General features: G+C 34.1%; 1 protein-coding gene across 4 annotated transcripts in view; it reads right to left on the bottom strand.

Annotated features, from left to right (window-relative positions):
- The window catches only part of LOC145297802 (protein CFAP276-like), a 92,756-nt gene that overhangs the window by 32,117 nt on the left and 36,156 nt on the right, over window positions 1-24,483 (bottom strand). For all 4 annotated transcript variants that reach the window (XM_080144091.1, XM_080144092.1, XM_080144094.1 and 1 more), the window contains exon 3: window positions 18,250-18,368. In XM_080144091.1, coding sequence (XP_080000217.1) covers window positions 18,250-18,368 — 119 coding nt within the window. The remainder of the gene's footprint in view (window positions 1-18,249; window positions 18,369-24,483) is intronic.

Here is a 24,483-nt window from a genome sequence, read left to right as displayed (position 1 = left end):
AAAGAAAATACCATTTAAAATCGCTGCAAATCATTTCTTTGTTTGCATTTTTTTAAAACTAAACATTAAGCAGAAGTTACTTTTCCAGGGCATTCATAATCAAGCCTAAATATCAGCTGACGTGATATTGTAAACAAACGCAGGTGAAATTTGATGAACAACATTATCATTATTATTTTTTTCATTTTTTTTTTTTTTTTGTGAATTAGTCCACTGGACGAATTATTCTTTGTAATATTCAATAGAGGCTTGATTCTATAATAATACATACGCAATCTGCATGAATTAAAATATCATGTTTAAGCGTATTGTACGACCGGGCAACGCCGGGCTGCCAGCTTGTATATCTATATGTGTTTGTGTGTCTATATGAATATAGGCCTCTTGAAATATGAGTATGACACTCATACACACACGTGTGTGTGTGTGTGTGTGTGTGTGTGTGTGTGTGTGTGTGTGTGTGTGCGTGCGTGCCCAGAATCCATTTTGACTAAATTATTTCCAATTTCGATCTGATAACTGTCTATAACACTTGAGATAAAAATCTCCAAGGAAAATTCTGAGCACATTTAATCTAATTTCCATTCTTTCTATTCTGTCCGTTAAAAGCACAACTTGAATCACAGACTTGCAGGAAACAAGAAGAGACATGCAGCATGCAGACTAATCGAATGCACCGCTTCCATTTTTGGCTGACATCCATTTTGCTTCAAGTTTTTTTTTTTGTTTTTAATTAGTCATTTGAAATGAGGAATTGCATTTGACACATTTTCATTGTAAAAACATGAAAAGATAATTTACTTACTTTTTTTTATTAAAATAAAACATCTTTATAAAATAATTAAAAATTACATCGATGTGAATCATACGATAATAGTATTATTACTGATAAAATATTATAATTTCATAATATCTCTATCTTCTACTATAAAAGAAACTTTGTCTGTGTGCTGATAAGTTTGTTCCCTATGGACTCGAAAACGGCTGGATCGATTTTTAGGAAATTTCACACAAACGGACTTGATGTGCCTGGCAGTATTCTTAGATAGGTTTTGTATCGGAATGTCTTCAATAAGTATTATCTAAGACATTCCGATACATATGATTATATAATCTCATAAAAGAAGGAACAGGCGATTTTAACCAAAGGTTAACATCTTATACAGCCTAACATAGCAAGTGCATTTGAGAAGTTTTATTGCCACACAAACTGAAAGGGCCAACATATAAAATCAACAGTAGGTTCTTTGATATGACAGAGGCGCGTTTGAAATTAATGTTTCTGTCCAAAGCACAATTTCAAAATGATACTTGACTTTTTCATTTTAAACTTAAATTCAAGCCAACATTACCTCACAAGCAGTAAGGTCAGGCATATAAAATCAACAGTAGGTTCTTTGGTATGACAGGGGCGCGTTTGAAATGAATGTTTCTGCTTAGAGCACAATTGAAACATGATACTTGACTTTTGCATTTTAAACTTTAATGCAAGCCATTAAATTTAAAAATAATTTTATAAAATAAACAGTACAGGTTCTCTACAGTGCAATGTAGACTACAATATATTGTGAACTTAGTCACTGTGAGAGGCATCTGAAGCTTCCTCCAGGTGCATTATGATGGGTTCCTAATAAGAGCAGGCAATCAATCGATTTGATTGAATAAAAATATGGAAGTGTGAAACATTCATTGATCATCATTCAATTCCAGGTAACGTCGGGTCACCCTGCTAATCAAACATAAATGCCGTACCACACTTCAACAATAATTTAGGAATCTCGGCGAACCTTTGCTACTGCCATCCTACAACTTCTGGCTCCAAGCATAAACACAGCTCTATCGAGTGGTTATACATAGATTTTTTTTTTCTGAAGATGAGATCTACCTTGAAAATTCAATAACACCATCTGGTTTGATATATTACGTTGGTAACTAAATAAGTTTCAATATTGTCATTTATTCCTTTTACCTTATCTCCTACTCAACGGTGTATTTCTAAAATAATAAATAAAACTGCATAGTCATAACCTTAAAAAAAAACTCCTTATACACTACACACAATGCTCCAAGCAAACTACATCTTTCTCATCTTTAAAAGCTTTTTTGTATTTAATATCGATGATGTTAAATGGGTCCTAATTTCATATTATTTGGACTACTCTTCTCATCTTGAGTGTCATTTTCATAACGTTTCGGTCAATGTAACTGCCAACCTTTTCTTTTCTCCTCCTTACAACCTCTATCTCACAGAAGAGATGTTGCGAGTTTGTCTCTGATGTATCGTTATTTTCATGGAAAGTGTTCAACTGAGCTTCAATCTATGGTCCCCCCTCGCCAAACTTTCACAAGAAACACTCGTCTAGCTGTAAACACTATCAATAATTTCCCCCACTCTTTATCTGTGCCTAAACCTAAACATAGATTCCATGAACAAAGCTTCTTTCTTAGAACTGCACGCCTGTGGAATTGTCTTCCGTTTTCCTGCTTTCCGGCTGACTACAATATGGTTGTGTTCAAGTCTAAAGTAAATAAGTTCTTGATGAGCCGTTCCATATAAGTTATTAAATTTACCAAATTTTCATTACTAATGATTACTATATTGACCAACTTCTACTGTACACTCTTTAACCCTTATCCTTGAGTGGCCTCTGGGCCTTGATAATGTGGTGATGCCTTTGTAAAAAAAAAAAAAAAAAAAAAAAAAAAAAAAAACTTTTTCAGGTGTATCTTTGTTGAACTCTGGAACGTTTCTGTCAAACTCGGGAATTTGGATGGAATTTCGAACAGAATCCTTTATTTAATTCATGAGAATAGTAAGCTCTCGTTCTATCAACCATGACTGGATAGAGGTCCTAAGTAATTCGTAATTGTATTTTTCGGTCGCCCACACTTGCAGACCCATAGCGCAGTGGTTAGAATACTTGGAAAAATCAATTGTAAAAGTGATATTCTCCTGAAGGTTGAAGGTTCAATCCTCAGTGTGGGCAACTAAAAACATAATTGCAAATTACTTAGGACCTCTATCCAGTCATGGCTAATAGAACGAGCGCATGCTACCCCCATGGAATAAATAAAAGGTTCCGTTCAAAATTCCAAGTTTCCGAGTTTGGCAAGATACATCGAAGATGGTTGAAGATTACATTAGCCGAAACATTGTGAAAATCATGCTCAAGATGAGAACAGTAGTCCGACGAATCCAAATAATATGAATAACCAATCCTCATCTAAAAAAATTCAGAAACGAAATGTACTAATTTATTATTTTTTTTTAAATTTTTTATTTTACTAACAAGTAAAATGGACTATGGACCTATGTGAGTGTGGATTGGATGCCCAGGGATTGTTGATAGGATAAGTAAAGTAACAATATATAAATATGTACTTATTTTTGATTTTTTGCTTCTATTAACTGAGACAGAATATGTGTCTATGTGAGTGTGTTTTACAAGTATTTTAATGGCATGTGCTCTGATGAACTCATTGCACTTGTGGCCCCTCAACGTACATATCCCGACAAACCTGCTTAGCAACAAAATCGCACCCCTTCACTGTTGAGGTCTCTAAATGTCAGAAAATTTTCTACTCTAATAGCTTCTTCACTAGAACAGCTAGCCTTTGGAATTCCCTTCCTGCTACCTGCTTCCCAAACTGTACTGACATGCAGAAGTTTAAATGCAACATAAACCAACATCTTAATCTTTCCTAAGCATGAAGTAATATTTTTGACCTATGACGTATTTTTGAGCTATAAAGTAGGATTTTTGAGCTATGAAGTAGGATTTTTGAGTTATAAAATAGTAATATTGAGCTATGAGTATTTTTGAGCTATGAAGTATTTTTAAACTATGAAGTAGTATGTTAGACCTATGAAGTAGTATGTTTGACCTATGAAGTAGTATGTTTGACCTATGAAGTAGTATGTTTGACCTATGAAGTAGTATGTTTGACCTATGAAGTATTTTTGAGCTATGAAGTAGTATTTTTGACCTATGATATAGTATTTTTGAGCTATGAACTATTTTTGATCTATTAAGTAGTATTTTTGAGCTATGAAGTAGTATTTTTTACCTATGAAGTAGTATTTTTTTACCTATGAAGTAGTATTTTTTCCTATGAAGTAGTATTTTTGAGCTCCTTACATCAAGTCTGGCGCTACAAGATCTGACTGTCTGAAGATATTGGCTTCCTGTCCTGAAATGCACCTAACATTGATGCTTTTTGTTTTTCTACTTCCTTTTGCAAAACTTAATTGTGTTCTGCAAAACCAGAAACAAAAACCCACCTTTTCCCCCTTTTCCTTCTTCCCATTTCCCCTTTCTCTTTCTATCCCCACCTCCTGACTGGTTTCCTAACTTAAAATGTACAAAAAATTAATACTGTAACCCTTTTCCTTCTCCCATAACAAAACTCATTCATGTTCTGCAGGCAAAGGAGAAAAACGATAAAATTCCCTAAAAAAAACAAACAAAAAACAAACATTACAAACTAACGATTGGAGATATAAAGAGCTCAAAGAATAAAAACCTTCTACAAAATAATTGGATGCTCACCCTAACCCTAACCTTCTACAAAATAACTGGATGCAACATGAATGCTATTTCAAAAATAACTGGATTCGGCATTAAATAGCTCAAAAAGGGTTGATATGCCGTAAAACAAAACAACCAACCAACTAATCAAACCTTACATCAAGTGGCTTCATATCTTGTCCAGAGCGATTTCCATAAAAAAAAAATGCTGCTTTCTTTTATACTCGTTGTCCAATACAAACACGGCATATTGCCACTTGGATGAAAGGGGGGGGGCGACGATTTGGGACCATGTCTACAGAGGACTGTGCAGGGAGTTAAGCATCGAGATGTGTGTTCATATTGCACTTCAACTTCTACATGTTTTTTGTTTTTGTTTTTTTACATAGGCGTCACCACTTATCAAGGCCGATAGGCCACTCAAGGATAAGGGTTAAAGAGTGTAGAGTAGTCAAAAGGACAATATAGTAATCGATAGTAATGGAAGTTCGGTAAATTTGTTAACTTAAGTGGAACGGCTCATCAGAAACTTGTTCACGTTGGACTTGAAGACAACCATATTGTAGACAGCTGGAAAGCAGGAAAACGGAAGACAATTCCACAGGCGTGCAGTTCTAAGAAAGAAGCTTTGATCATGGAATCTATGTTTAGGTTTAGGCACAGATAAAGAGTGGGGAAAATTATTGATAATGTTTTCAGCTAGTCTAGTGTTTCTTGTGAAAGTTTGGCGAGGGGGGACCATAGATTGAAGCTCAGTCGAAGACTTTCCATGAAAATAACGATAAAGCAGAGACAAACTCGCAACATCTCTTCTGTGAAATAGAGGTTGCAGCGAAGAGAAAAGGACATCTCCCACCAGGCCACAAAGTCTATTTTGAACTCTATCAGTGCAATCATGGACTAACATGTAGAATTACCTGTACTAGTAGCACAGTCAAGCAGGAAATGGAGTGAATTCCAAAGTCTAGCAGACAGAGGCAAGGAACTATTAGAGTAGAAGGCTTTGCAGCATCTAGAGACCTCAACAGATGGGGTGGGATTTTGCTGCTTGTCAGGCTAGTCGGAAATATGTACATAGAGGGGGCACACATGCTATGAGTTGATCAGAGCACATTCTATTAAAGTACTTGTAAAACAGGCACAAGGATTCAGCATTGATGCGATGGGACAGGGGTTGGAGCTTGTTTGATAATGCAAGACCTATGAGATTTGAGACTCTTTTTTCGACCCTGTCTAAGGCAGAGAAACTTGAGACACCATCCCAGATGTGGCAACAATACTCCATGCATGGGTTAATGGTGGTTTTGTAGAGATATAGGATACTCTCAGGTGTTGGTATTTTTATAGCACGGTAAAGGGAACCTACTTTCTTTGCAGCAGCCTTGGCAATGTCCTCAATGTATTTGTTCTGCCCTCTTGTTTTTATGACATTGATATTTCTTGTGTATGGCGCAAAGTTATCTCCTTTTGGGGGAACATTTTTTTATCTAGACTAGAGTTATGCCCCTTGTTCTACCGACTCTCTTATACTGTAAAATAAAAAGATAAAAACTATATTTTAGGAGTTGTGAATCCAATTTTGCGAAGGTTTCTCTGAAAAGATTCCAATGTAATTTATGATGAATACAAAATAATATATGAAGGTTTGTTTTGTTGGTGTCGTTAACAGCAGTGAAGTAATTTCTGAATCAGCACATGCACACAGGTAGAAAAAGGGAAAGATTTACACATGAAAACAAAACCCAGATCAAATGATGAACCCAGCTACTTTGATTTCTTATCTTTGTTGTTGTTGTGGTTCTTATTTATTTTAGGCTTCCGACCAAAAACACTACCCGAGCCACACGTTGGCCCCGGCTCTGAGGATAAAAAGATAAAATTTGGAATCAATTCAGTTTCAAAATTTTACTGAAAAAATAAATAAAATAAGTAACAACAAAAATTTTAAACAACAAAAAAAAAGAAAAATTACAAATATTATCAATCAATATTTTGAAGAAAAAAAAAAATCAGCAAAATATGAAAATTTGGGGTTAATTATTTAAACGATAAAAAAGAACAAAGACATTATCAATCAATATTTGGAAGAAATCAAATCAGTAAAATATGAACGAATAAAAAAAAAATAAAGACATTATCGCTCAATATTTAAAAAGAAATCAAATATTATCAATCAATACTCTGAAGAAAAAAAAAATCAGCAAAATATGAAAATTTGCTGCTGATTATTTAAACGAACAAAAAAGAACAAAGACATTATCAATCAATATTTGGAAGAAATCAAATCAGTAAAATATGAACGAATAAAAAAAAAAAAATAAAGACATTATCGCTCAATATTTAAAAAAAAATCAGATATTATCAATCAATACTCTGAAGAAAAAAAAAAAATCAGCAAAATACATTGGTCATCAATCCCTGGTCTTGAGCAGCCATTATAACCCTTTTCTGATCGTGGTGGAGGTTTCCCCTCTTGAGTCATTTCAAGAAGTCTTCACTGTCTATGTATTCCTGGAAGAGTTCCCCCAGAAAATAATTTGCATGCTGATATTGGTTCCATTCTTCAAGGTTCATCTTTTGGAAGGTCTCGGTATATTTTTGCCAGCTCTTTCTTGCTATTTCTGTGGCAGGCTTATTTGCTGTTTCATCCTTATCTGTGAGACAGCCTTAACCAAAATGCTTGGCCAGCTGGGTGACTGATGTTGTTCTGCTAGCTCTTGTCTCTTGATATTCGTATACTATTGAGAGGGTGTGGTTCTGGAAGCTTCTCAGAGAACGGCGCCCTCTCAATAGTATTACGAGTGATGAACTGTTGTGTTATTCATAAGACTAGTCGAGTAACAGGAATGTATGATTAGAAATAATGTTTATTTTCCAGTGACAACACTGACAGCATGGAGGGGTTGTGGAGGGGTGTAAAATGGCAGAGAGGTAATGTGTCTGCTTTCCTGCCCATAGTCACTGCTTCTGCTCATTGTCTGGCCATCTCTCTTTTATTGGGACAGATGAAGTCAGAACATTCCTCCATGCATTTTCTGAAATGTCGGTCAGTTCTGCTGATACCTATCCCCAAGAATTCTGTTTTCCCCTAGTTTCAACTTTTTTTATGTCATTCCCAGGATCCAGTCTTTATTGACGTCATCCTCACGTCAAGTTCACAGCCGACTGTCCTCTCCAAAACGAACTCTGCCACCTGCAACTCCCCCTCCTCTATAACAGAACAATGACTGTGCATTTGTATTCACAGCACACTTTATCATATGAGTGTTATTCCAAAAGTAATTTTTTTCAGCTCAAAAAGTTGAAGAGCTACGAATATGGAAGTGGTATCATTAAAACAAAGTGACCTTTTTTGTGCTCAAGAATTTATTTTCTATATAGTCACCACCATTCTCAATGCATTTTTGCTAGGAATTCAATGACACATCTCTGCTTCTGATGCACGTTTATGACAGGGGTTACTTTCTTAGAGTCTCACACCGTCAATATCTGCAACAGAGAGATGAAACTTTCAGGTCATGAACGCATACGTTTAGTCACTGTAACAATGTAAACTGCAATCCCCTCTGACCCATTTGAGCGGAATAAAAAAATAGGAGGCATTATTTTTAGAATTTATTTTTCAGTGGAATTCAATATCAGATGCTCACATGAAGTTAATATAAACTTCATGTGAGCATCTGATATTGAATTACATAGTACTTGCTATTGGTTCATTTAGTTTAATGATTAGTGTTAATTAATAGATGCAGACACAAGGGTTCAATCCATAGCAAAGACTAAACAAATCATATTTAATGTCTTGTTGCTAAACACTCAAGATTATAAGGTGAGGGTCAAGGGTAAGTGGAGCCATTCAAGAAAAGGAGGGGCGGTCTCACCTACATCTTGTAGTAATCAATGAAAAGGGACTGAATTTGGGGAGCTTAAAAAAAATTTAATTTTATAGTGTTAAGACATTTAAAGGATGTTAAATGATAAAAATTTATTTGAATTTTATGTTTCATTAAAATCTGAAAAAAAAAATTTTATGATTCATTAAAATTTGAAAAAACAAATTTTATGTTTCATCAAAATTTGAAAAAAAAAAAAATTTATGTTTCATTAAAATTTGAAAAAAAATTTTTTTCCATAGCATATTGATTATTATTAAAATTGATTACCTTTTGTATCTGGTGCCATTGTTAGTATTTCATAATGAGTCAGGAGACAGTTTCAATCCTTGATCAAGTTATATCAAATACTTAAATAATTATACTTGATGTCTCTTTGTTTTAATGTTGACCCTCACCCAACATTGCCAGTAAATTTTTATACAAACAAAAAAAAACATTCCTTAAATCTTGTGGCTACAAAATGTTGGGAACACGTGGCCGAGAAATAAGATGAGATTTCTTTATCTTTTTACACAAATAATTTGTGCATTTTTATTGTATAGGAATAATGTACTTCCATATGTAATTTTATGTCTTACTTATTGCCATTATTATATTTATAACTTGTCATAGACAAACTATTAATAAATGAAATGTCTCTATCCCTCCATGGCTTTTTAACTGTATTTTACTTTTCAATACAGCATTGTAAACGTACTACATTATGAACTTTGCAACGTTCCACATGAGAATTCATTTTAATTGTCTGCCCATACGTTACTAATCTTGATAAATTAGAATATCAAATATTCTAATTTTATACTGGAATTGTTGTGTGGAAAATAGAAATCTAGAGATTTGTTTTCAACTTTGATTAAAGTGCAAGGGATCACCATAGCGGTTCGTTTAACAGGAGATAAATAACTTTCTTTCATTTTATTTGAGAAGCAAAAGAATTGCTATAACTTTCCATTGTAGTTGCTAAGATCAAATTGAATCAGTTTCGGTGTTGGTTATTTTATGATTATTGTCTGGCATTTGGCCTCTCTTAGGTTGGCAAAGTTTCCTTTTTGCATGAATAAAATCGTCAGCGTTAATTTAAAGTAGAAGAAGAAAAAGGAAAAACAAATTGAGTAAGAAGAAAAAAACGGAGGAGGAGGAGGAAATTGAAAAAGATGAAAAAAAGAAAGGAGAAATAGGAAAAGAAATAGAGGAAGAAGGATTACAAGGTGGAGGAGAAGGAGTAAAAAAAAAAAGAAACAAAGAAGGGGAGTGAGAGGAAGATGAAAATAAGGAGTAAAAAAGAAACAAAGAGAAAGGGGAAGAAGAGGAAGAAGATGAGAGGAAGACGAAAAGAAAGAAGAAATAGGAAAAGAAATAGAGGAAGAAGGATTACAAGGAGAAGGAGTAAAAAAAAGAAGGAGTGGGAGAAGAAGGAGGGGGAAAAGAAGTAAAAGATGAGCAAAAAAGGAACAATTTGAACATAAGTAGACCTTTACTTATCAATTTAAGAGAAATTTATTTCATCCCTTTCACACATCTATTTTGAGAAGCTCACAAAATAAAGCACCGACCTTTAATAGAACAGGTAAGCCAGAATTACATGAGCTAAAAATAAGGGAGACAATCGAATATAAATAATGTACACTAATACAGTTGCCACAACTGATGGTCTGGTACGCCTTTTAATCTAAAATAAAAATAATGAGATGGAATGTGAAAGGCAATTTACTGGTCCAACAACTAATGGCTCTGCAGGTAGCATAGCATCGACTAGTTTGTTTGTAGTAGTCTCCCTTTATTTTGAAATTATATTTTATTTTGATTAGAGTTAATCCTAGTTATTGTTCCTATTTACAATGCCTCCCTACGGGGCAGAGTTAGATACCAGGGTCGTTTTTTAACGTGGAGAAAAGGAACAAAAATAAAAATTGTCTCAGTCGTGAAGGATTTCTCCTCCACTGACAGAAAACAAGAAATTGAAATGCAGCATCTGAAGAACAGATACTACACTTTGATCCTATTTACAATGCCTCCCCACGAGACAGAGTTAGACACCAGGGTCGTTTTTTAATGTGGAGAAAAGGAACAAAAATAAAAATTGTCTCAATCGTGAAGGATTTCTCCTCCACTGACAGAGAACAAGAAATTGAAGTGTAGATCTGAAGAACAGATGGTATTTATTTGCTCCCCCACTGAGCAAATTAGGCACAAGGCCGTTTTTAATGTGAGGTAAAAACCAGCTCCCCTAAAAGGGGTCACTCTGGTTACCAAAAATAATAATTGTCCCAGTATAGAGGGTTTCCCCTCCATTGACTGGTACAAATTATCTTAAGTGCAGTATCTGCCGGAACAGATGCTACACTTTGATCTTGTCCCGAAGGCCAAGGAGAAATTTGTTTCACAAGCAAAGTCAAGAGGTATTTGTGTTAAACGCAAAATCTTCCATTGTGTCGGATGTGGGTTGAAAACTCACGGTTTTCTTTAGCATTCAGTTTTGTCAACGCTCTAGTGTCAGCCAATCTATTTACATTTTTTTTTTTTTTTACAAAGGAATCACCACTTATCAAGGCCCAGAGGCCACTCGAGGATAAGGTTGAATTCTATTTAATACATGTTTAAGCGTTTCGCAATGTTAACATGTCTGTTGGGCTATAATTATCTCCCTTTGCAATAATTTGCCTTTCCGATTGCCCAACCCCCTAAAGAGTAATATGATTCTTATTAGAAACCAAAACTTTAGAACTCTCATCGTCAGGCCAAACACACCAGCACAAGAGTTACTTCCCTTTGTTTTGTTGCATGTTGAGACTGTACACACACACTCCATGCACGCAGACGGTCTGCAGGCTAAAAGTACATAGTGATGAGTGTAGACCTGTCAAAACTGACGTCACCAGAGGCGAATAGGTCAAATAGTTGACCTCACAGCTGTCGGGGTTAAACACTTGCAAGAGAACAGGTCGATATAAACAAGCGAGGCAAAAGAGAAAAGAGTCAGTTAAAAAAGCGATAGTAGCCACGAGTCATCACTGAAATCTGCCCACCTCCTGCTCTCCCTATTTCTGTCTGCCGATTGGAGTATGCAACACAAAGCAAGAAATAAGATTGTATTTTATATTTTTCTAACAAACGATTTTGTTGTTGCAATTCCTTTTTTCTTGGCTCATGAGAAACTATTACTATTATTTGTTCAACTCGGCTGCATCATAATTTAAAAAAAAAAACTGTTTACCATATTTATTGTTTTAGATGAATCTGTTTTAGTTTCAGCATTAATAGTCTAGAAGATAGATACAACTTGTCTTCAGAATTTGTTACATATAGTCCAGCACCTCTTAATCTGGACAAAATTATCAATATTTACTCTGCACCTGCTGGTGGTATTCTCCTTTTATTTTGAGATTATATCTTACTAGCGTGAAGGGGGGTAGCACCCAGCTTTGCCTGGTTGTAAAATATGCATAAATATGATATTTTTATTTGTGCAGATTTTGTCTATATTTTATAGAATCATGATTTCAAAAGTAAAAAAATAAGTATTTAAGTGCCATCAGTTAGAATCGAAATCGAAACCGAAAGCAAAACTGCAGCATTTACCACTGTACCAACATGACACGCATATGAACTGATTAAAAATAAACTAAGATGAATGTACAAAATGTATAACGATTTTTTCAATTTTTGACCCATTTTTGACCCCTTAAAAACAATTTTAACCGGCTAAAGACCCATAAAAGAACAGTCCATAAAAAATCCAATCCTGTGAGGCTTCTTGCGCTGCTCGGTGACTTTTAGTTTCGGAGGAGATAGAGTTTGAAAATATGGAGGCAGACAGACAGAATGAGTTTTATAAATTAGATTTTGATTGAATTTAACCATAGATATATGACTTCACAGGAAATTTGAAGTGGCAGTGAAAGTGTTGAATATAAACACCAGTCCAGTTCCATTAAAGACAAAAGTTCAGCTGCTGATAGAAACCTTTTTAGCAATGCTAGGTTTATATTTTTTTGGGGGCTCTTTTTCTCCCCAAACAAGGCAGATTGCCACTTGAAACTTAAGGGGCTATTTGGGATCATGTATAACAAAACACTCTGAAGAGTTGAGCAGTAAGACGTCTGTTCACATTACATTTAAACTTCTACAGTTTAGTACAGTTAAGGAAGCAAGAAACAGGACGGAATTCCAAAGTCTAACAGTCTGAGGGAAGTAGCTATTAGAGTAAACTTTTTGGCATCTAGGGACGTCAACAGTGAAGAGGTGGGATTTTGCTGCCTTTCATTTTAGTCAGGGATAGGTATGTCGAGTGAGGCACAAATGCTGCGAGTTGATTATTAAAGCACATTCCATTAGATTACTTGTAAAACAGGCACAGGGATGAGACAGAGGTTGGAGCTTGGCAGCAGTGCGAGACCTATTAGATTTGAGTCTCTCTTTTGGACCCTGTCTAAGAAGGAGAGATTAGTGGTAGATGCACCAGCCCAGATGTGACAACAATACTCCAAGCATGGGTGAATTGTGACTTTGTAAAAATATAAAATGCTCTCAGGTATGTAATTTTCTAGCATAGTAGAAAAAGTCCACCTGCTTTGCAGCAGCCTTGGCATAATTGATGGATTGATGAATTATTATTATGGTGAAATCAGATTGGAAATATGGTTGATACAACGTCTCTGTAAACAAGGCTGGTGGAAAATTGGTATTGCCCAGCCATATTAACAGCGTAACCTCAAAGGATGTGTTTCCTCATCACAGAAGGACGGTCATTCATTATGAGGAGGCTATATTTTGCATATCACATAAAAATCATGGAACCTAGTTGAGGATGCTAGCGCTTCCTGGATGCCAACTCAAAATATTACAACTTCTCTACAAACCCTTTAACCCTAGACTGACACAGTAAAAAAAAGCAATGTGGTACAATGGGGAAAGAGGTGGCTTGTTACTTTTAATGCATCTAAAACCAAGCTTTTATCTTTACATCATCAATGCTCTGATCCTAATCTGGCATCAATTGAAATGAATGGCTCTCGTCTTGAGGGGGCCTCATGTTTTGACAAGCTTCTAGGCTTAACCTTTACTCCTGATCTTAAATGGAACATATACATAAAATCCGTTGCCAAGGCCGCTGGAAAAATGGTAGGATTCTTCTATCGATCTGGTAGATATCCCACTGCTGATGCAATTCTCTATCTATATTAGAGCCAGGTATGTCCAAGGATGGAGTACTGTTGCCACATCTGGGCAGGAGATGCTAGAAAGGACTTATCCTGCCTTGATAGAGTTCAAAATAGACTTCGTAGCCTTGTGGGGGATGTCCTTTTCTCTTACCTGCAACCTCTTTCTCCCAGAAGAGATGTTGTGAGTTTGTCTCTGCTTTATCGTTATTTTCATGGCAGATGCTCGGCTGAGCTCCATTCTATGCCCCCCCTCGCCAAGCTTTCACAAGAAACACCCGTCTAGCAGAAAACACTATCACTAGTTTCCCCCACTCTTTATCTGTGCCTAAACTTAAGCGTAGATTCCATGAGCAAAGCTTCTTTCTTAGAACTGCACGACTATGGAATTGTCTTCCGTTTTTCTGCTTTCCAGCTGACTACAATATGGTTGTCTTCAAGTCTAACGTAAACAAGTTTTTTATGAGCCGTTCCATATAAGTTAAAAAATAAAAATAAAAAAAAGCAAGTGTAAGAAAATCACGATATGACTTGAGAAACATCATTCTGCTCATAACACTTCATACACAGCATAGTAACTATTTATAGTGAAGAGTTCCAACAAGGGAAGTAACTCTAGTTATTTATTAAAATCAATAAAGTTTTAAAATATTGAATTCAAGTGGTTCTTTTAACCTTCAGAAAACTGATATCCAACACAAATATTTCATTAAAAAAATTTTTTCTAGAGAATCGATGTCCAAGAAACATTTTTAATAAAAAATTAATCATTAGAACCATGAATACAAGTCGTAAAATCGTAAAAATACCAAATTAGTTCACAGCAATTCTACGCTAAATTATTTCTTTAATTTCTTAATTTTAACCCTTTTTTGATTACATTTTTTTACTACTTAAATTTATTTAAATGTTTGAGAAAATTAATCAATTAAAAGTTAAACGCAGAAATCTTCTTTTTTTTTCTTGTTAAAAAGATAAAGAATGGCCTTAATTTTTGTCTTGACTCATCATTTCTTTGTTTGCATTTTTAACGGGAAAAAATCAGTCAGTTTATTAATCCAATGTCGTTTTTCTTTCTTTCTTTTTCTTTTCTTTTTTTTTTTTTTTTTTTTTTGAGATGTAAAGCAGATTAATGAAGCAGCTTAATCTAATCAAAGTTTCGGAAAGAGAATCAAAGCTGTTGTTTATTTATTGTTAGGAAATTAATTTGTCTTTTTTTTTTTCATAATCAATTGAAGAAGGAGTGTGCGTCATTTCCTAGTTGCCATTGCTTTCAAGTTTCCTCTAAAGCAGAATAGTAACAAAATAAAACTACTTCTGAGTATGACATGAAAATGTATCTGATATATATCATTTGCCTACATGTATGGTGTCATGGTAGGCCAGATTTAGTTTTGCTGCTTGGGATAGATTTTGCTTAGTTTTTTTTTTTTTTTTTGCTTGCTTGTCTCCCCTGTTGCTTTGCCAGGGCACATTTATATATGTGATATATATGTGTGTGTGTGTGTGTGTGTGTGTGTGTGTGTATATATATATATTTTAATAAAATGAAAATTACAATTGAATTTACCAAAATGATCCAAGATGGTAAAATTAAAGTGAATTATAAATATTAAAGAATTAATATTTATAAAATTATCTCAGCCAGATATAAAAGCTCGATAAAACCAAATAGGAAATAGAGCTTATAATATGAGAAAACAGTTAATAAAATATGCTAAAAAACACTTTGAAATGAGTTAAAAACATATTTAATCTGAAAAGGAAACACTAGATAAATGGATAGTCCTTAATCCGCGGAGTTTCGAAGAAATACTTTCCTTCTCCTCAGTGGGTAGGAATTAGCAAAATGCGGGATCGGATTTTGCATGCAGAAGTATTTGATGAAACAACAAGTAAGTCAAAGATCTTACTTGAAAACAAAAAAAGTTAAGCAGAGGGAATATGGTGAAGAAAAAGGTGATTACACATGAATGGATAGTCTAGTGGAAAATAAAAAATCCAGTTACTGTAAAATCCAAATGTAAAACTTCAAGAAAGTTAAAAGAATTTCCATTTGTACAAGTAAAATCCAAGGAAATCCCGTAATTGGAAGAATAATAATAATCCAAAGGCAGAAATCCATGGAATAATTCACAAAAATGTGTACAAGGAAAAAAAGAAAAGATTCCAATAATATTAATAAAAGAAAAACAAGATGTGCTTTTCACTCTACTTCCGAGACATAAATATAAATAAGAAAGATCTGAGAAGAAAAAGAAGTGTATTTTCACTGTTAAAAGTTTTCTGGAAAAAAAAAAGAAAGCTAAGAAACCTAACAATTTATGGTAAAAAAAGCAAAACCTCAACAATCGACTGACGTATAATGTCACAATATTTGGGGGGGGGGTAGATTTGCCGTTTAGTTGTACAAATAGCCTACAACCCTGTTATAAAAAAAAAGGGACACGTTGGGTCGTCACCGGAATATATCCGTAAGTTTGTTTATGTATAATTTATTTTAGATTAACCACATTATTTAACAAATAAAAGGATTAAATATGTTTTATTTTATAATTTATTATTGTTTTTTAATTAAACATTTAAAACATTAAACAATACAAATAATACGTTGTTTAACAAATAAAAAAGAAATGAAAAATGAAGTTTTAAAATGATTAAATGTGCTTTATTTTATAATGTAAAATTTTTATTTTATAATTTAAAATTTAAAACATTGAACAACACAAATAAGATTTTGGTTTGATTTTACATTTTATATTGAACTCGGATGCATATGATGATGCGTCTCCACAATTATTCAATATTTAACTTCATCTTTCATTATTTCTTTTCGAGAACAAAACCAACATTTTATTTATATTGTTTAATGTGTTTTATTTTTAAATTATAAGAATAAAACACATTTAATCATTTTAAAACTTCATCTCTCATTATCTCTCTGTTTTATTTGTTAAATTCACTGTTATAAAATTTCACAGAAAACGGGATTGTAAATTTCTAGTTTATTGATTTTGAATAAACCAGACGTTCCATTTATATATATATATTTGTGGCCTAAAATTTGTACCAAAATTGTCCACAAGGACCCGTGGCGCAGTTGTTAGAGTATTTTGAAAAATAAATTGTAAAAAGTGATATTCTCCTAAAGGTTGAAGGTTCGATCCTCAGTGTGGGTGACCGAAAAAATACAATTGCAAATTACTTAGAACCTTTATCCAGTCATAGTTGACAGAACAAGAACATGCTCCCCCGTGAAGAAAATAAAGTGTTCCGCTCGAAATTCCGTCCAAATTCCCGAGTTTGACAGAAACATTCCCAAGTTCGACAAGATACACCTGAAGGAGGTCGGAGGTTACATTGACCGAAACGTTGTAAAAATCACACTCAAGATGAGAACAGTAGTCTGATGAATCCAAATAATATGACTAACCAATCCTCATCTCAAAAATTAAGAAACGTCATATCAATTATTGAGGTTCAAATATATTAATCACTTAAATAAGTTAAAATATATTAATCACTTAAATAAGTTAAAATATATTAATCATTTAAATAGGTTAAAATATATTAATCAATTAAGGAGGTTCAAATATATTAATTAATTAAAGAAATTAAAAATAAATTAATCAATTAAAGAGGTTACAATATATTAATCAATTAAAAAGGTGGAATATTTTAATAAATTAAATAGATTAAAAGATATTAATAATTAAAATAGGTTAAAATATATTAATTAGTTAAATAGGATAAAATATATTAATTAAATAGTATAAAATATATTAACCACTTAAATAGCTTAAAATATATTTACCAATTAAAGAGGTTTAAATATATTAATTTCTTAAAGACTTTCAAATATATTAATCAATTAAATAGGTTTAAATGTATTAATCAATCATAGAGGTTCAAATATATTAATGAATTAAATAGGTTCAAATATATTAACCAATTAAAGAGGCTCAAATATATTAATCAATTAAAGGAGTTCTAAACATATTAATCCATTAAATAGGTTCAAATATATTAATCAATTAAATAGGTTAACACATATTAACCAATAAAATAGGTTCAAACATATTAATCAATTAAAGGATTTCTAAATATATTAATCAATTAAATAGGTTCAAATGTATTAATCAATTAAGGAGGTTCAAATATACTAATCATTGTGCTCTTATTTGGGCATAAAACTAGAAAAAAAAATTTCTTAACAAGCAACTTTTAAGTTATTTTCAAATAATAATCAAATTATTATTTTGCTATAACAAAAATAAGGGTACAAAAAAGATTTGAGTTTTCCAAACGAATGGAAACAAAATAATTTTTTTCGGGGGGGGGGGGGATACAAACAAGCATAAGGTCTCTCTTACTCCCAATAAAAGTGGGGCACCTGAAATAAAATATAGAGAAAATAAATCATTAATACAATTCAGTGCAGGAAGGCACTCAATGGTGACGGTTTACAAGTAAGGTCGAACAAGGTGGGCAACATTTGGTAGCACACAGCTACTCTACCTGAAACAAGTTTATCTGGCTCAAGATGTGTTACATGTCAGGCAGAAGGTCAGCTCAATCTGACTCAGATGAATTTGGTCACGAGCACAACTAACTAAATAATACTAATAAAATCTATAAAGGAAGAATAAATAATTCCGTACAAACCTATTGAAAGTTTTATGCTGTTGAAGTCCTCCATCTTGCCCATGTCAACTATTTTAAGTGGATGCTCCTGTTGAGTCGTCACAACTGGTTCGACTTTCACTCGGTTCTTTAATTTACGACTGTAACAAGAAGGAAAAAAAATGGATGAAATACAATACTTGATTTCCCTATAAGTTAAATAACATATACCCTAGCGCCATACATTCAGGAAGGAGATTCTTTGCTTAAAATTTTTTTATTTTGTCATACCAAAGACTAAAAAAAACGGTACCTGATCTCTCCTTACTAACCATTCCGCATTATGATAAGGATCAAGGATAAGTGGAGCTATTGAGCGAAACTTACATCTTGGTTTAGTAGCTAATTAAAAGGGATTATTTCTTAGAGTCTTACACCATCAATATCTACAACAGAGAGATGAAACTTTCAGGTCATGAATGCATAAGTTCAGTCATCGTAATAATGCAATTTGCAATCCCCTCTGATCCATTTGGATGCAATAAAAAAAATAGGAGGCATTGTTTTTGGAACGCTCCTCATAATGCAGAGGTGCATACTTGGAGAATATCATTATATAGTGATAAAACAGATTGGTCATTTATGGCATATCAACTCTTTCTCTTTCTGAGTTATTTAATATCAAATCCAGTCATTTTGGTAAAAGATTTTATGCTTCAAGTTCTTTATATCTTCAAATATTTATTCATGGTGTTTGATTTGGTTGTTTTGTTCTGTAGGGGGAAATTGTTGCTTTTGTCTCAGGCTTTGCAGAATATGATTGAGTTTCGCAAAGGGAAAGATAGAAACAATTGTTACATATTCTCTGTGGCCGGTTGTTCAAAATGCGTTTATCCAGTCTATATAATTGTTAACATCTACTTTTGTCGCTGATACAAAATATATTTTACACTGACAACGAGTAAAACACAACACAGTTGATCTATAAAAAATATATTGTTTTTATTTCATACCGAAAAATCAGCTTTGATTATAAATTATTACTGATGTTTTGACATTTCTGAAGGCGTATGAAGTGAGTCGTGGCTGGGTCGAATGTCAGGCGATGAAGAAATGTGACATACTCACTTCTCTCTGACCGACTGCTCACTTTCTCTTTGTGACAATTTATTTATATAAACATTCTTTCCCTATTGGAATGTTTGATATTTCCCATTGTCTATTGTTACAATCCTTTGACCGATATCATCTCACATATTTCTGAGTCAAATTATGCATTCCATTAGACACTAGTGGAAAGTTCCGCGTTCTTCACATGGAATCTATTTGCGTGTGTGCAATTTATCAAATGTTTTTTCCTGGGGTTTCCTGCCAAAATCTAACATAAAAATAACATTAGGTGCATTTAATTCAGGAAGTCGATATCTTTAGACAGCCTGATCTGGGAGCACCAGTAGAGTCGTGTCAAAGTTACTGAAAATTTGGCTCATCGTATCCAGTTTGTAACGTTGAATTGCATATTTGGAGTACATATTTGAATGGTAGTAAACCAAAGACTGTTGGATATTTATAATTGAAACTTGGTGAACAAGTCAGATGTACAATGAAGTTTATTTGTATGGAATATGGTTAACTTGTGGTATTGTTGGGATGATTAATCTGAATCGGAAAAATCAGAACTATTTAGGGAATCGGAATCAGAATAATTTTATCTTCATTTTCAGTTTCAAAAACAACTCTTTCGATTTCTTTTAATTGTTTTTTGTTTAAACTTAAATTTTCCATTGCTGGTACTAATCATAAAAGAAATACTTATTCATTTCAAACGATCAGAAAAACAAAAATGTATAGATTATAATTATGACTTTAAGTAAAAAATGGAACCAGAAGAAATGATACGGTAAAAAATGATGCAGATAATGAAGTACTGTTGCTACATCTGGGCAGGAGCTGCTCACCATACCCTATCCAGCCTAGATAAAGTTCAAAACCGGCTTCAAAACCTAATAGATGATGCCCTTTTATCTTCCCTGCAACATCTTTCCCACGGAAATCACTATTGTCATAGCAAGTGCTCGACTGAGCTCCAATTTATGGTCCCTCCTTGCCAAACTTCCACAAAAAACACTTGACTAGCTACAACCACTAATAACAATTTCCCCCACTCTCTATCTGTGCCTAAATCTAAACGCAGATTCCATAAACAAAGCTCCTTTCCCAGAACTGCCCGCCTGTGGAACACTGTTCCCCTGGCCTGCTTCCTTGTTGAATACAACATGGTAGCCTTCAAATCCAATGTAAACAAGTTCTTGTTGAGCCGTCCCCATAAATAATCAAATTCTACCCAATTTATACCATTAGAGATTATTACACTAGCACCTTACATTCATTAACACTTTTTTTCTACACAGGAATCACCACTTATCAAGGTCCGGAGGCTACTCGAGGATAAGGGTTAATGGGCATACATTAGTCAATGTGTTTATAGCATAGTCAAAATAAGTAGTGGGAATTTTGCAAATTGGATTACTTAGGGGGACGGTTCATCAAGAACTTGTTTACCATTGTAGTCAGCTGGAAAGCAGGCAATCGGAAGAGAGTTCCGCAGGCGTGCAGTTCTAAGAAAGAAGCATTGTTCATAGAATCTACGTTTAGGTTTAGGCACAGCTTATTCTCGAGTGGCCTTCGGGCTTTGATAAGTGGTGACTACCTTGTAAAAAAAAAAATAAAGTAAAATTGTATGAGTGCATGAATAAGAGAAACAAAATGGCACGTTTGGAAAATGTAGATGAAAACCTCAAAATGAATTTATCACATTAATATTTTCAATCGATTATGAGGAAAAGAGTAAAGAAAAAATATAAATATCTGATTGCGTAATCTACGCCCCCCCCTCATAAGTGTACTTATATTTTTGCAAAATTATTTACACACATGACACACGATTTTACGGTAATCCAAAAATTTTTTTTTTTTAATATCGTGAACGCTATAGTTATGAATTTAGTAATTTGAAAGAATCAGAAACAGAATCGGTAATTGTATCGGAATTGGGAATTTAGAACAGAATCGGTAATTGTATTGGAATCTGAAATTTAGAACAGAATTAGTAATTGTATCAGAAACAAGAATTTAAAACAGAATCGGTAATTGTATCAGAATCTGAAATTTAAGACAGAATTAGTATTTATATAGAATTGAGAATTTGAAGCAGAATTGGTAATTAGTGTTGGTATCAGGAATTTAGAACACAATTTTTTTTATTTTATTTTTTTTTTATTTATTCAATTTTCACCCCAAACAAGGCACAGTACCACTTTGAAGCAGGGGGCTACTATTAGGGACTTAATTAGTGGGGTCATTATGAAGGGAGAAGAGTAGAAAGATGTTTGCTGACATTACACTTGAACTTCTGCATATCATTGCAGTTGGGAAAGCAGAATCCCGGAAGGGAGTTCCAAAGACCCGCAGTTCTGGGGAAGAAACTATTGGAGTAAAAGGCTTTCTTGCACCTAGGGATCTCTACTGTAAAGGGATGAGACTTAGTAGCTTGTCGGGTTTGTCGGGGGTAGTTACGTCGGGGAGGTACAAGTGTTTGCAGTTTGTCAGAGCATTCACCATTAAAGTATTTGTAGAACAGGCAGAGGGATGCAACATCTCATCGATGGGACAGAGGCTGAAGCCTAGATGACAGTTCAGGACCTATCAGGTTGGCGACTCTCTTTTGAACCCTGTCCAGGAGCGAGAGACAAGCAGCAGATACACCAGCCCAGATGTGACAACAGTACTCCATACATGGGCGAATGGTTGCCTTATAGAGGTGTAGAATACTGTCAGGCATAAGTAGTTTTCTAGCATGGTAGAGGGAGCCAAACTTCCTTGCAGCAGCCTTGGCAATGCTCTCAATGTATCTATTCCAGTTCATATTCCCTGTAAACGTTAGGCCGAGGAGTTTAAAAGAAGTACTTTCAGGCAATGTGTTCTTGGCCATTGCTATTGGTGGTAGAGAAGGTTTCTTGTAGTTATTGAAGGAAACAAGCTTAGTCTTAGCAGCATTGAATGTGACCAACCATTTTTGTCCCCATTCCACTACAGATTGGAAATCATCCTCTAGTGTTTCTGCCATTTCCTTGGATATGTGTTCATTTGTTTTTCCCTCATATCTGTTATAGAGAGTGGTGTCATTGGAAAATATACCCATCTCCGAAACAATTTTATCAGGGAGGTCATTTATGAATATCAGGAATAATAGAGGTCCAAGGATAGACTGGTAATTGCATTTGGAATCAATTGGTAATTGTATCAGAATTGGGAATTTAAAACAGAATTCGTAATTGTATCAGAATCGTAAATGTAGAACAGAATTCATAATTGTATCAGAATCGGGAATTTAGAACAGAATTCGTAATTGTATCGGAATTGGGAAATATTGAAATCGTCCTATCACTAATTTGTGGAATTTTATTAACAGTTCCATGGATGGCATTTGTGGTGGAGCAGTCACCGTATATGGATAATCATATTTAATTATTTACGATTCTTTTACTTTTTTTTTTTACTGAAATTGAATGTAGCTTAGCATTTTATTAAGTGAAAGCCTGTTCAACTATTTCGTAATAGACAACGAATATAGTCTCGTTTTGTAGATTTCCACCGATAAATCATCGAATCCTGATTGACATGATTGTGCAGACGGATTCAACGAAGCGAACGAAGAAAAAGAATTTGAAGATGGTAAATATCAAAATCCATTCACATCTTTGTAAATGTCTTTGGGGGAAAAAAATCAATAATCAAGTTTCATTCTTCTATAAAAACGAAGATTTGGATTCCATATTGCGTTGATTTTGGTCGTTTTACCTGATACTAGCTGTCCTTATCTAGTGTTGCCCGGGAATGGTTTCACTTTTAATTTTGTTTCATTTATATTTTTATTTATTTAACTACAACGGTCGTTCCAAAAGTAAAGCCTCTTTATTTTTTTTTTAAACTCAAAAAGTTGAAGAGTTACAAAGACGGGGGTGGTACCATTCAAACGTATAAGACCTCCAAAGATCATGCCAGGTCATTTAGCTAAAATTATCGCTCCTCTTTCCTCTCTCTGCCTTCATAGATGAAATTATTATGAGGAACGTTCAAAAAGTAAAACCTCCTATTTTTTTAAACTTAAAAACTAAAACACTGAAGACTTTTGGGCTCCAGAATTTATTTTTCTACATAGTCCCCACCATTTTCAATAAACTTTTTCCAGCCTTTTTTGATGCCTTGGTCGTAAAGGTCCAGAGGGTATTTTTTCACTCACATCTGTTGCCACTCTGAAATCAACGAACCCATCTTTTAGCTGTGCTGACATCAACTGCATCAGCTTTGTAAACGTTCAACAGGCGCTGGTGAAAGTTGATCGGTTCAATTAGATCGTTAGGCATTTAAAACTTATGATGCAATTTCTGTTCTTTTTGGAATTAACTTATTTACACCACAGAAAACAATACTTACAATAATCAATATATATATATATATATTTAATCAATAAATAATAAAAATAAAAACAGCCTATCCTGCCTTGACAGAGTACAAAATAAACTTCGTGGCTTAGTGGGGGATGCCCTTTTCTCTACCCTGCAACCTCTCTCCCACAGAAGAGACGTTGCAAGCCTATCTTTGTTTTATCGCTATTTCCATGGCAGGTGCTCGTCAGAATTCCAATCTCTGCCCCCCCCCCTCGCCAATCTTTTATGAAAAACACCCGTCTAGCTGAATCCACTGTCAAAAATTTCCCCCACTCTTTATCTGTGCCTAAATCAAAACGCGGATTCCATGAACAAAGCTTCTTTCTTAGAACTGCACGCCTGTGGAACTCTGTTCCGTCTGCCTGCTTCCCACCGGACTACAACTTGGATGTCTTCAAGTCCAACATTAACAAATTCCTAATGAACCGCCCCCTTAAGTAAACACTTCATCAAATCTCCACACTAACGTAATGTACTTGCAATAACCCTTATCCCTGAGAGGCTTCCGGGCCTTGATAAGTGGTGATCACTGTGTAAAAAAAAAACCCAAAAAACATAACTTTTCAATTGCGCATTTGAATTATACCGATCATATTCATTCCAAAAAGAACGGAAATTACACCATATCTTTTTAAATATCTAACGGTTATACGACGTTAAAAAAATCTCATATAGTCCATATCACAACGCTATATAGATTTTGAAAGCTAATGACTTTTTTTCGTTCTGAAACAGAACAAAAACATCCTTTTTATATTATAAATAC

This window comes from Euprymna scolopes, chromosome 18 (assembly GCF_053919585.1).
Source record: "Euprymna scolopes isolate OS-2025 chromosome 18, ASM5391958v1, whole genome shotgun sequence".
Classification (NCBI taxonomy): domain Eukaryota; kingdom Metazoa; phylum Mollusca; class Cephalopoda; order Sepiida; family Sepiolidae; genus Euprymna; species Euprymna scolopes.
The sequence above is the reverse complement of the archived record's forward strand: the minus strand, read 5'-3'. Positions and strand labels throughout refer to the sequence as shown.